The sequence below is a fragment of the Mytilus edulis genome, chromosome 6, assembly GCF_963676685.1.
Source record: "Mytilus edulis chromosome 6, xbMytEdul2.2, whole genome shotgun sequence".
Taxonomy (NCBI): Eukaryota; Metazoa; Mollusca; class Bivalvia; order Mytilida; family Mytilidae; genus Mytilus; species Mytilus edulis.
Genome location: NC_092349.1, coordinates 55,374,917 through 55,388,265, shown reverse-complemented (window position 1 = coordinate 55,388,265; position 13,349 = coordinate 55,374,917). Strand labels below are relative to the sequence as shown.

The 13,349-nt window shown below is 33.2% G+C and overlaps 1 protein-coding gene across 4 annotated transcripts in view; it reads left to right on the top strand.

Moving 5' to 3' along the window:
- Positions 1-300: 300 nt before the first annotated feature.
- LOC139527920 (RB-associated KRAB zinc finger protein-like) overlaps positions 301-13,349 on the top strand; it is a 29,185-nt gene continuing 16,136 nt past the window's right edge. For 2 of the 4 annotated variants that reach the window (XM_071323596.1, XM_071323594.1), the window contains exons 1-2: positions 383-580; positions 7,451-8,477. In XM_071323596.1, coding sequence (XP_071179697.1) covers positions 7,461-8,477 — 1,017 coding nt within the window. In that variant the 5' untranslated portion in view covers positions 383-580; positions 7,451-7,460. Of the gene's footprint in view, positions 581-7,450; positions 8,478-13,349 lie in introns of all 4 variants that reach the window. The other 2 variants (XM_071323595.1, XM_071323598.1) reach the window with 2 other exon arrangements.

Below are 13,349 nucleotides of genomic sequence, written 5' to 3'. Positions count from 1 at the left end.
CACCACGTGAATATCATGATCGTCCCCTTACCTGCTTACGCGTCCGTTAAATGATGAATCAAGCTAAAACAAAATTTTGCTTTGCCATGATGCCTTCTTACAACACAAAAAACAGATTTTCATTTATTTCAAGATTTCATAATTATTTAGACTATTTTCTCAGAAATAAAGCTGGAAATTGCAATAATCCATAATAATGTACATGATTTTTTAAACAAAATATGTTTTAGTAAATATGCTAAAAAATAATTAACGTTCGTTGTACATTTATTATGTTGTTTTCTTTTGGGTTAAACATTTATTTTATGTCTAGATGATTCTATTCAGATACAGATATCCCAAGTGACACAAGTCTGAAAACCGGAAATGTAGGATTTATTTAGGATGTAAGCTAAAGACCGAAAAAATCAAGGTAGCGTCATACATTCCCCTGCGTCATATGAAAATCAACAATCATAGATCGTTTCGAAAACTATGAACAGTGATGATAACAGTCTAAACATGCTAAAGACGATATCGTACAAGGAGCCTTCGAAATGTTTTATGAGCTCCTTTTCGACCATTTGATATCTAGGAAAGAGTAAGTGAAGAGAATCACAGACTTTGATTGTTTTATTTTATACTTAAAGTAACACTAAACAGTATACTGTATAGTATCATTAGGGTAGGATAGTCCAAATACATATACCGAAATATAAACAAAATAAAATACATTGTACCCTGAGCTGTAAAAAAAGTGAGGATGAAGATGAGGACCCAGCAGTTGCAATATAATTTTTATACATTGTATGCAGATGTATCAACTCCAAGCACAGGGGCTTGTTTAGGAATCGCCCGGAATCAGGGTCCCTTCGCCCTGATTCACGTTGGCCCTAGTACCTGTTCGCCCTGATACCTGTTTGCCCAGGGTCCATTCGCCCTGATTTTTATATTTTTCTAATTGTTGTCTAGTTGCATTATTCATGTTATTTTAAGTGTTTGAACAAAATATGTTCAAGCTTGTTGAAAAATTGACAGAATATTTATCATGTTTATAGGCGCTGGCTACAGTTACATGGAAATGTAACAATAATGAAAATATTATTGTTACATCGGAGACTAATTGCCGGAATGCAAAGTTGGGTAAGGAACCGATTAATTACGAATGTAACAATGGTTACAATACATTGTGTTATTGTTACATGAAAAACAGAAATGTACGCTAGATTTATTAAATTTAAATCTTCTATAGTTGTGTTTCTTAATTCATGTATATGTACTAAATAATACTTGTAATAATGATAAATAATAAATATTATTATTCAACAAATAGTTTTACGTATAAATGGTTTTGATATTCTGAAAGGTACTACTTCAGATTAGTTAAGTGCCAAAGGCAAAAACTATAGTTTAATGGTTTGTTGACTTGTTGAGAACTCGGGCTGAGAAAAGTGTTCACTTTTAAACGTATTTAACTGCACACCTACTCTTATTACTGTCATTATACTTTGAACAATGAATGAAGAGATTCCTATTACCAATTTTGTTTTGGATGAAAAATTTAAAACTTTGGATGCGTTTGAATGAAACTGAAACAATATCAAGACACAAATTTCATACAGCTATAGATACAAACGTAGCTCTAAAAAAATGCAAATTAGACCGTTGGTTTTCCCGTTTGAATGGTTTTACACTAGTAATTTTGGGGCCCTTTATAGCTTGTTGTTCGTTGTGAGCCAAGGCTCCGTGTTGAAGGCCGTACTTTAACCTATAATGGTTTACTTTTTAAATTGTTATTTGTATGGAGAGTTGTCTCATTGGCACTCACACCACATCTTCCTATATCTACTAAAGTTTGCTAACTGCTAAGTTGGATACTGAAATCTGAGGTAAACTTAAAAGCCGTAATGGACGGCAATGCGATTATATTGAAAGACGACATATGAAACTACACCACATGCCTCCAACCAAAATATTGGAGGACAATCAGTATCAACATTGCTAGAGTAAAAAAGTATTTCTCACAGGCAGAAGCATGGCACACATTAAAGATTGCCTTACTGTCAGACCTAAACATGCTCCAAAAACCATTAACTGGATATGTAGAAACTGTCATTGTAAATAAAAATTACAGAAATTGCATGTAATAATTGTATGTATTGTAAATACAAAATAAATATCTTCAACTTTTATTATTTAGTACATATTACAAGTCCCATCGTGCATTAATGCTGTTTGTCATGTAACAATAACGCTATGTAACCGTAGCATCAATTGTTATTGTTACATTCGTAAGTAATCAGGTCCTTATCCAACCATGCATTCTTGCATTTAGTCTCCAATGTAACAATAATATTTTTATTATTGTTACATTTTCATGTAACCGTTGCCAGTGCCATATTTATATTGCCGCAATCAATTTATCATTTTCCCTTTCATTTGCAGAGTAGAATACTGGAATACAATGTATTTATCTTTATTGATATTTGTTAACAAAATAATTGTATTCAGTCAAGATTTCACAAATGTATGCAGTATGACTAGTCTTGGAGTATAAATAAATGAACTTGTAAGTCCGTTTCATAATTTACAGTTCGTACATCATTGTTTTCATTAATTTCAAGCTGAATGTTTTATCAAAACAAAACGTTTGTTTTTATTATTAATCCATCAAAAGACGAAGTATCACAATAATTAGTTATTATGGTTATCCAAATTATTTTGTCATTGAACAATTAATGATCCTTAACAAGCCATAAACTTTTAGATATTTTAATGTTTCCATAAACATGATAAATTTCAAGAATATACCTGATATATACCATAGAAATATCTGAATAAGTTTATTCAACTTCAATGCCCTGAACAGTCAGGGGATTTACTTAAATGAGTGATTTTCTAAACCACTGATTTAAGTAACATTATTTCCATACAGATTGGAAGTAAGAGTTGTCTTTCTTTAATAATCACCTATTTAAGTGGTACAAATTAATCACTAGAAGAAGTAATTGAATTTTATTATGCTTTAAATAGAGAATACTAATGATCCAGGGACTAATTATGTTTCTAAACTTATCAGAACCAACATCTGTGTTGTCTGGGATGACCAGGTCATTTCAGGTGATGACCTAGTCCAAATAATTATGACGTCTGGCAAGGCTATTTTAATTTTTTTCTGGGACGCCTTAAGCCGTCCCAGAAAAAAAATATAATAGCCTTGCCAGACCTCATAATTATTTGGACTAGTGATGACCTTGTACTGAATCTAGGATAATGACATCAAAACCACTTGTTTAAGTATCATACCTCAATTTCCTTCCCAAAAATCACTAATTTAAGTATCATTATTTTAATAACCCCCACTAATTTCAACACCCCCGAACAGTGAAATTTTTATCGCCATCAGTAGAATTTTATTACATAATCTGAAAGATGAAACTTTGAACTTTACAGGAAAAATACTCCCACTGCTGGGAAAAAATCTGTTAAGAAAGTATGAGTTTATTATGTATAAAGCCATTATTATAGCATTTTTTCAACTAAAATAGAATTTGAAGATAAATGATAGCATCAAAGGCATTTAAAACCTTGCTACATCATGTACATAAAAGAAGCAAACAGTTTTTTCCAATTTTATTAATGAAAAGATATTATTAAAACATGTAAAACCTATGTGTTTAAAATTTGAGTAAAACTACAAAATCACAACTTCAATTTTGCTACTCAAATAAGTGATTTAAAAATCACTTATTTCAGTAAGTCCCCTGACTGCTGAATATTAATATTTTTAAAGTAGGGCAAACGGACTCCATCATGTCTATGGGCGAACGAACTCAGAGTGAACGGACCTAAGGCGAACATGTTATGAGGGCGAATGGTCCCGATACCCTTGTTTAGTGGGTCAGACAAGGTTTTACTGTCAATGGCGGTCGCTATCCACCATTTTATAATAGATAGAGACCGCCATTTAGGTGTTTTGTATAGGATAGCGACTGCAATGAAGGTGTCGACCGCCATTGAGGTGTTTTATATAGGATATCGACCGCCATTGAGGTGTTTTAAATAGGATACCGACCGCCATTGAGGTGTTTTATATAGGATAGCAACCACCATTGAGGTGTTTTATATATATATAGGATAGCAACCACCATTGAGGTGTTTTATAAAGGATAGCGACCGCCATTGGGGTGTTTTATATAGGATAGCAACCACCATTGAGGTGTTTTATATAGGATAGCGACCGCCATTGAGGTGTTTTATATAGGATAGCGACCACCATTGAGGTGTTTTATATAGGATAGTGACCGCCATTGAGGTGTTTTATATAGAATGGCGACCGCCATTGAGGTGTTTTATATAGGATAGCGACCGCCATTGAGGAGTTTTATATAGGATAGCGACCGCCATTGAGGTGTTTTATATAGGACAGCGACCGCCATTGAGGTGTTTTATATAGGATAGCGTCGCTATTGAGGTGTTTTATATAGGATAGCGACCACCATTGAGGTGTTTTATATAGGATAGCGACCGCCATTGAGGTGTTTTATATAGGATAGCGACCGCCATTGAGGTATTTTATATAGGATAGCGACCACCATTGAGGTGTTTTATATAGGATAGCGACCGCCATTGAGGTGTTTTATATAGGATAGCAACCACCATTGAGGTGTTTTATATAGGATAGCAACCACCATTGACAGTAAAACCTTGTCTGACCCACTTAACATTTACAAACCCCTGTGCTCCAAGGCATAGGGGCAAAAATCCTGCATAAGAAGAATAATCTTCAATCTTTGTCCGGCGTCTGTCGTACATAAACTTTTACAAAAATCTTCTCCTCTGAAACTACTGGGCCAAATTTAACCAATCTTGGCCACAATCACCATTGGGGTATCTATTTTTTTTAAATGTGTGGCATGACCAGGCCAACCAACCAAGATGGCCGAAAATAGAACATAGGGGTGAAATGTAGATTTTGGCTTATATCCCTGAAACCAAAGCATTTAGAGCCAATCGGAAGTGTGTAAAATTGTTAATCAGGTCAAACATCTATCTGCCCTGAAATTTTCAGACAAATCAGACAACCCGTTGTTGGGTTGCTGCCGCGAAATTAGTAATTTTTAGGAAATTTTGCAGATTTTGGTTATTTATCTTGAATATTATTATAGAAAGAGATAAACTGTAAACAGCAATAATGTTCAGCAAAGTAAGATCTACAAATAAGTCAACATGAACAAAATGGTCAGTTGACCCCTTAAGGAGTTATTGCCCTAGGCCTTTATAGTCAATTTTTAACAATTTTCATAAATTTTTGTAAATGTTTAGAAAATATTTTCCCCTGGCACTGTAATTATTTGGCCAAGTTCATGAAGTTCATTATAGATAAAGATAATTCTAGCAACAAGAATGTTCAGTAAATCATTGTGGTAAATAAAGATCTAAAAACACATCACCATCACCAAAACACAATTTTGTCATGAATTTATCTGTGTCCATTGTTTATTATGCACATACATAGACCAAGGTGAGCGACACAGGCTCTTGAGAGCCTCTAGTATAAAAGTCAATAACTCTAAAATGAAATATGGAATCATCACCAAAAGTATACAGATCTTTAGATTAATATAGGTCAAAAGTGTGTAAAGTTACCAGCATTAATCATAAATTAATATTATTTTAAGATATGGGGCAACATGTGAAGAAAAAAACACACCTGTTTTAGTTACAAAGTCCTGTAATTCAAAAAGTTTTAATCTTATTTTCACTAAAAAAGTAAACAGATCATTTGACCATCATGATTATCTGATTATAAGAAACAATTATGGTACATGTATAAGTCTTATGAAATTTAGATAATTATATATAAATTGTTCTCAAGTTAAGGTGCAACATGTTTGCACCAGACAGATGGACAGAAAGACGGACGCCTGACATTTCGCCTGACAATTTTGACATGCATATTAAAAAAAGAAAAATTAGGATGGCTTTAATCATGTTAATAATCCAAAGTAATATCATGAATATTGGCTTCTTGAAAGGTTATTTTATATTTTTACTAAGACACCTTCCTGTCGCAGCAAAATAAAAATAGCCTTTCGAGACATCATAAATTATGAGATGTATTTTATTTTCAAGCTCCAACTATCATGACTATACTCCCTGTCACATTATAGTTATCAAAGGTACCAGGATTATAATTTAGTACGCCAGACGCCCGTTTCATCTACATAAGCATGATAAGACTCATCATTGACGCTCATATCAAAATATTTATAAAGCCAAACAAGTACAAAGTTGAAGAGCAATAAAGATCCAAAATTCCAAAAAGTTGTGCCAAATACAGCTAAGGTAATCTATTCCTGGGATAAGAAAATCCTTCGCTTTTCGAAAAATTCAAAGTTTATAAAATTGGCACCACAGTTTTTGTGGAAAATTATTAAACTACCCGCCACATTCATTCTAGGTGACTTAGTCCTGGACTCATGAACACCTACAAATGTATGTGGACTCATCATTTTAAAACTGATGAGTCCACAGATTCATTCTTTTATTGTAGTTGTAAGTTTTAATTTTTCAATTGTTATACAAATGTTAAATTAAACAAATATTTCATACACTTTTTCTTTTTAAAAAAAATATTTCAAGTTCTAAGAAAAAGACATCCATACTATATCCAGTAAAATATGTGAAATTACAATACACTGTTAAGAAGTTTCCATGGGAGATAATCAAAAATCAGTTATCATTTATAATAATTATCTTCCCTTCTCTCCATTCATGCCATTTTAAACTTCAAAGACATATTTTAAATGTGTTTTAGCTTTTTGTAAATGTATTTGTGCCAATAAAATATTATCTTTTGCATACAAAAACACATGATTTTCATTTTAGAAGGGAAAAAAATCAAAAACTTGAATGTGGACATTTTTAGCTCACCTGGCACAAAGTATGCAAAGATGTTAATTGTCTGGCAGAAATTAGAGAGTGCTTAGTCAAGCATTTTTACTAAATAAATGAAAGAAATACACTATGCATCTGTTTCAACATGTCCAATATTCATGATATTATTTAAAACACCTTGAATTCTTGTCCATTTCATGCCAATTGCATGATATGATACACAAAGAGTTCTTGAGGAAAATATGGTGGTCCTTAATATTATTTGTATTACAAACATGACAAAATACTAAAATAGGGCGGGACCTTTGCAAATTTTGTTGGTCAAATGATAATAATTTAAACCCCTGGAACTCACTCGTTTCATTTCCTTTTGAGACTTTGTACACATGATACATTTTCATGTAAAAATTATCATTGTTTGTTAAGATGAGACAGAAATAAGACATTGTATTAAAGACCAAAATTTAAAATCAATTTGACCAAGTTGGTAATTTACTATAGCTAGTACAAGATCATAATCTGAATAATGATTTATAAATATAATGATTTATCACAATGTAATTTTAAATAGGTGCTGAAACATGGAAGGCAGCTATTCCATTCCTAGTCATGCAGAGGACCTGACGAAATGTATGTATGAACTACAGCAGGATGGGACATTCTGTGATGCAGGCCTTGAGTGTAAAGACGGCATCATATTTGTTCATAAACTTGTTTTAATGGCATGTAGAAGTCCATATTTGAGGAATCAATTGGCATCTGAAAGTCAAGGTACAAGAGTTTATGTTAGTCTTAAGAATTATTCTTTAAAAACAGTTTGCTGTTTGGTGCAGACCCTATATACAGGACAGTCAAATATTTCCCAGGAGAATGAAGTAAATTTTAGACTTTTGTGTGAGACAATAGGGCTTGACAATATAAAATCTGCTGCTGAAAATTTTATTCAGCAAGACCAAAATGTTAATGAAGTGGAAAGCATAAATCCATTTTGTGCTGTTCAAGTTGAAGAGGAAATAATAGAATCCCAGGACTTGATCACAGCAGCACTGGTGGCATCTGTCAATCATGGACCAGATGACAACTTAGTTGACAGTACACACACTGTTGATAATGTAGAGGATCTCAACAATGACATCAGTGATGTAAAAGTTGGTGGTGATACGCTTAAAAGAAATCAAGATTTAGTAGTTGAAAGGGAAGCTAACAAATCTTTGGATCCGCCCACAATAAGAGAAACCAGAAGCAGCAAGAGAAGAAAAATTTACCACACTGATAACACTTCACAAGCAAAAGACAATGCCACATCATCTAATGTGGCAGAAATATTGGCCATTGCAAAGCAATTGTCTGGAATAGATGAAGCCCAGCCATTAAAATCTGCTTCTACTTGTCTAGATCAAACTAAATCCAGTTTATGTTATCTATGTAAAAAAGAATTTGTCAATGAAGGGGAAAATGTTACAGATCCAAACAAGACAGTTTGTACAGAATGTATGGTTTTATTTAGTGAAGAAACCAATCATGACCAAGAGATAGAAACTAAACCAGACCAAACACAAAGTTACAACAGTGAAGATGCTGGAGAAGACAACGAAAAGGTATAAACAATGTTAATTTTAACTTTTTCTTATATACGATTTTTATACGACAGCAAAAATTGAAAATTTTTGGTCGTATATTGGTATCACGTTGGCGTCAGCATCGTCAGCATCGTCGTCCGAATAATTTTGGTTTTTCCACTATAACTTTCGTGAAAGTAACTAGAAATGTATGAAATTTAAACACAAGGTTTATGACCATAAAAGGAAGGTTTGGATTGATTGTGGAAGTTTTGGTCCCAATAATTTAGGAATTAGGGGCCAAAAAAGCCCAAATAAGCATTTTCAAGGTTTTCGCACATAACTTTCATGACTTTAGTTTAAGTTAATAGAAATCAATGATATTTTGACACAAGGTTTATGATAAAAAAAGGAAGGTTGGTATTGATTTTGGGTGTTTTGGTTCCAACAGTTTAGGAATTAGGGGCCAAAAAAGGGCCCAAATAAGCATTATTCTTGGTTTTAGCACAATAACTTTAGTATAAGTAAATAGAAATCATTGAAATTTAAACACAAGGTTTATGACCACAAAAGAAAGGTTGGGATTGATGGGCCCAGTTTTCAAGTTGGAAAAGCAGGATCCAAAATTATTATATTAAGTATTGTGCAATAGCAAGAAATTTTCAATTGCACAGTATTCAACAATAGCAAGAAATCTTCAATTGCACAGTATTGTGCAATAGCAAGAAATTTTCAATTGCACAGTATTGTGCAATAGCAAGAAATCTTCAATTGCACAGTATTGTGCAATAGCAAGTATTTCCAATTGCACAGTATTGTGCAATAGCAAGAAATATCTATTTGCACAATATTGTGCAATAGCAAGAAATTTTCAATTGGAGTTATCTTTCTTTGTCCATAATAGGAGTTGAATCAATTTAAATCATTGTTTTATACAATATTCAATTATATTCACTTTTACTACCAACTGATAAATTAAAACAATCTTAACCATTCAGTGATAGCAAGCACGTACTTTTTTACATTTTAATATTTTATGATGTATTTAAATGAGTAGTTATTGTAGCAAACTCCATTAGTAATTTGAATTGAGATCAGTTTTGGAATAAAGGAAAGGGGCATGTGAAAAAAAATGGGGGGGGGGAGGGGGGGTTCAATTTTTCTCATTTCAGATTTCATAAACATGATAAATAAAAAGAAAATTTCTTTTTTGAGAGGATTAATATTCAACAGCATAGTAAATTGCTCAAAGTCAAAAAAACAAATTTTAAGGTAAACTTTATAATTAGACCACATTCATTCTGTGTCAGAAACCTATGCTGTGTCAACTATTAAATCACAATCCGAATTTAGAGCTGAATCCAGCTTGAATGTTGTGTCCATACTTTCCCCAACCGTTCAGGGTTCAACCTCTGCGGTTGTATAAAGCTGCGCCCTGCGGAGCATCTGGTTGATTATGGGCCCAGTTTTCAAGTTGGTCCAAATCAGGATCCAAAATTATTATATTAAGTATTGTGCAATAGCAAGAAACATTCAATTGCACAGTATTCAGCAATAGCAAGAAATCTTCAATTGCACAGTATTGTGCAATAGCAAGAAATTTTCAATTGCACAGTCCCTAGGCAAGTAAAACTGTTAATATTACTTGTCTGGAAAAAAAGTTACTTGCCCTGATTGGTCCCAATAAATATTGTAGTATTTTATTGTTAGCTAATATATGATTCTTAGCACTGTTTTGCATCCCAAACAAATCAGTGAAATCAATTGATTTATATGTGTAAAAAATTTATGTATGTTGGAAATGGGTTTATAACATCTATGTGACAGAAACTCAAAAGCAAACCAACTAAATGAAATGACAAGTAAAGGACAAGTTTGCAGCATTGTTTTTTTAATAAAAATTGTAGCCAGTAGGTACACTACATATACTAAATTTAGAGGACAGTGAGTGAAGAAATGGAACCTAAATTAAATAATAGATTAACTAATAGACCACTTTCGAGTTCATCCATCACCGGCAAAAACTCGTCATTTATACACGCCTTTATGACGTCATTTACCAGATAGAGGGGCTCGCCTGTATCCCTGCACTATTTACGTTCATCAAGCGTCTTAGTGATCGTCTTTGTGCAGGATAAACTAGAAATAATGGTTGCTCTGTAGGTACTTACTGACATTTCCCTAATGACAGCAGTGTTGATTGTCAATTTTGAGAATTCAATTTGCCGAATAATTCGTACAATATAGAATTATAGTTTTCCAACCACTCGCTCAACATTGGAAGGAAGTGACGACGCCCCCAAACGCACAAATGACGATGATAAAGGCGCGTATAATTGACGAGTTTTTTCCGGTGACGGATGAACTCGAAAGTGGTCTATTATTTCTATCGACTGACACACTTGGTTTTTTCTTGGTAGTTGAACACTTCTATTTACCACTTAGACAACACATAAGGTTGCCTTTGATCTATAAATAAGACAAAAACAAAACTTATTATCTGAATTTCTTTCCAAGGGCCTTAATTTAGGGGTAATCTGATATTCACAATGTCTGATATTCTCGCTTCCTTTTTTTTTTTTATATATACCTTGACCCTAATCTCTGTTTGCGTTTCATGGTTTGGACTTGACTCGTCATTCTTTTTGTCTTGCTTGCCTGATGGTTTTTTTAAAAGTATTCATCAATATGAATCTCGATTCAAAATGTTAAGAAATGACACTTTATACGACCGCAGAGGTCGAAACCTGAACAGTTGGGGGTAAGTATGGACACAACATTTAGGCTTGATACAGCTCTGAATTTGGATTGTAATTAAATAGTTCACATAAAACATAATCGACTCAAATTAGAAATTGGGAGATATTCCAAATTAGAAGTTCATCAAAGAATTTGTGTTAAATGCAATTTAGATAAAGTGGAAGATGAACTTCATTTTCTTATAGAATGTCCTGTATACTCTAAGGATAGAGACCTGTTATTTGATCTGATATTTAAAGAATGTAAAATATTTTACTCCTTAGATATGGTCAATAAAATTTGGTTATTAAACTGTGAGTCTATTAATATTTTGAAACAACTTGGCTATTTCTTATCAAAGCACCTGCCTGAAGTAAACATTTATTATATAACACTGGGATACTGTTAGCAATATTTATAATGTCTAACTTTAGCATACTGTTTTGTTGTTCATCTTTATTGTATTTGTAAATTATAACTTTATATTGTCATATATGTATATGCACTCTGCCCCTTGAGGGTACCTCTTATGGAAATAAAAGATATGCTATTCTATTCTATTCATAATCGACGATCCGGGTCAATGGGCATAGCCAATGCAATATTACGCAACTCGGTTCATTTTAAGTTCATTAGACAACATTCATTCTGTGTCAGAAACCTATGTTGTGTCAACTATTTCATCACAATCCAAATTTAGAGCTGAATTCAGCTTGAATGTTGTGTCCATACTTGCCCCAACCGTTCAGGGTTCAACCTCTGTGGTCGTATAAAGCTGCGCCCTGCAGAGCATCTGGTTAATATTTGGGCCCAGTTATCAAATTGGTCCACATAGAGGTATAAAGGGGCTAAAATTGAACATTATTTTATTTCATCAAAAAATAAATTCTTGGGGTTCTATGATATGGTGAATCTAACCATGTATTTAGATTTTGGATATTGGACCATAATAGGTAAATGTCCAATTAAAAAAAATTAAGTTTAAGTTCTTAGACCACATTTATTCCAAGGCCGTAGCTACCCTTGAGGCAAGTGAGGCAATTGCCTCACTAAAATTTCGACACTGATTATTTTTTTTTATACATATATATCAATATAATAGTCATTTGTTGTTCTGTCTCAACCTTAATTTCTACAACTTGTCATCATTCCTTTTAAACTATTTTTCCTGGATATAACTCAGCATCTCAACGGGTGATGTTTCTCGATAACATTAACCAGAGACATATATACACATATGTATATATGTCTCTGCATTAACCTAGTAATGATAATCATCATGGGTCTCTAGTTAAAAGCAGGCTCTTGCAGAAAAAAGGAAAAGCGACACTGAAGGTAAAGAAGGAATAATTCTAGTAAACTATTTTTTTGTGAACAGAGTCTGAATATTGCATATAACTTCATTAGAACAATCCAAAAACGATAAGTAGACTGACAAATCAAGTACTGGTCTTCGGAAGGGGGCAGTCCTGTCTGCGTATTCATTCCTCCGTTTAACCAACTTTTGACAAATCAAGTAATCGCAAGGGGGCAGTCCTGTCTGCGTATTCATTTCACGAACTTTAATCTTTCTCTTTACAGATAAATAGAATATAAATAATATGAAACATGCATGGATTAGTTTCTATCCATGTTTCTTTAACCTTAAAAATTGAAAGAATATCCCATATTCCAATTTGATATTATTGAGGAATGGTAGAACCTTTAACACAGGATTTTGTCTTTACTTATTCGGGACTACGGAATTTCGATTCTTTATAGTCGGGGTTTCGGAATCGGACACCCTATACCCCTAACCCCTAAATTTTTAGATTCTGGAACTAAAATACCACCAACTATTTCCAGAAATAATCTGAAATTATGGACCTACATGTAAACGTCAAAATCTCCATTCCAATTCCCCTGTACGCATATCATATATACTCTATAGATAGAATCATATACATTTATCTTATCTCATTTTATCCCTAGTTTGTCTACTCTTTGTCAGCATAAAAGCGAGTTTAATATTTTGTATCTGCGACTGTATGATGGTGCTTACAGGAAAGCTTAATTCCCTTTTGCAAACAAAACTGTTACTACCGATGCTGCTAACAAATTGCTGATGGAGAAGGAATTGGAAGAAGACATTGATCATTGTGTTGATGAGAATGTGCTTCCTTTAGAAACACA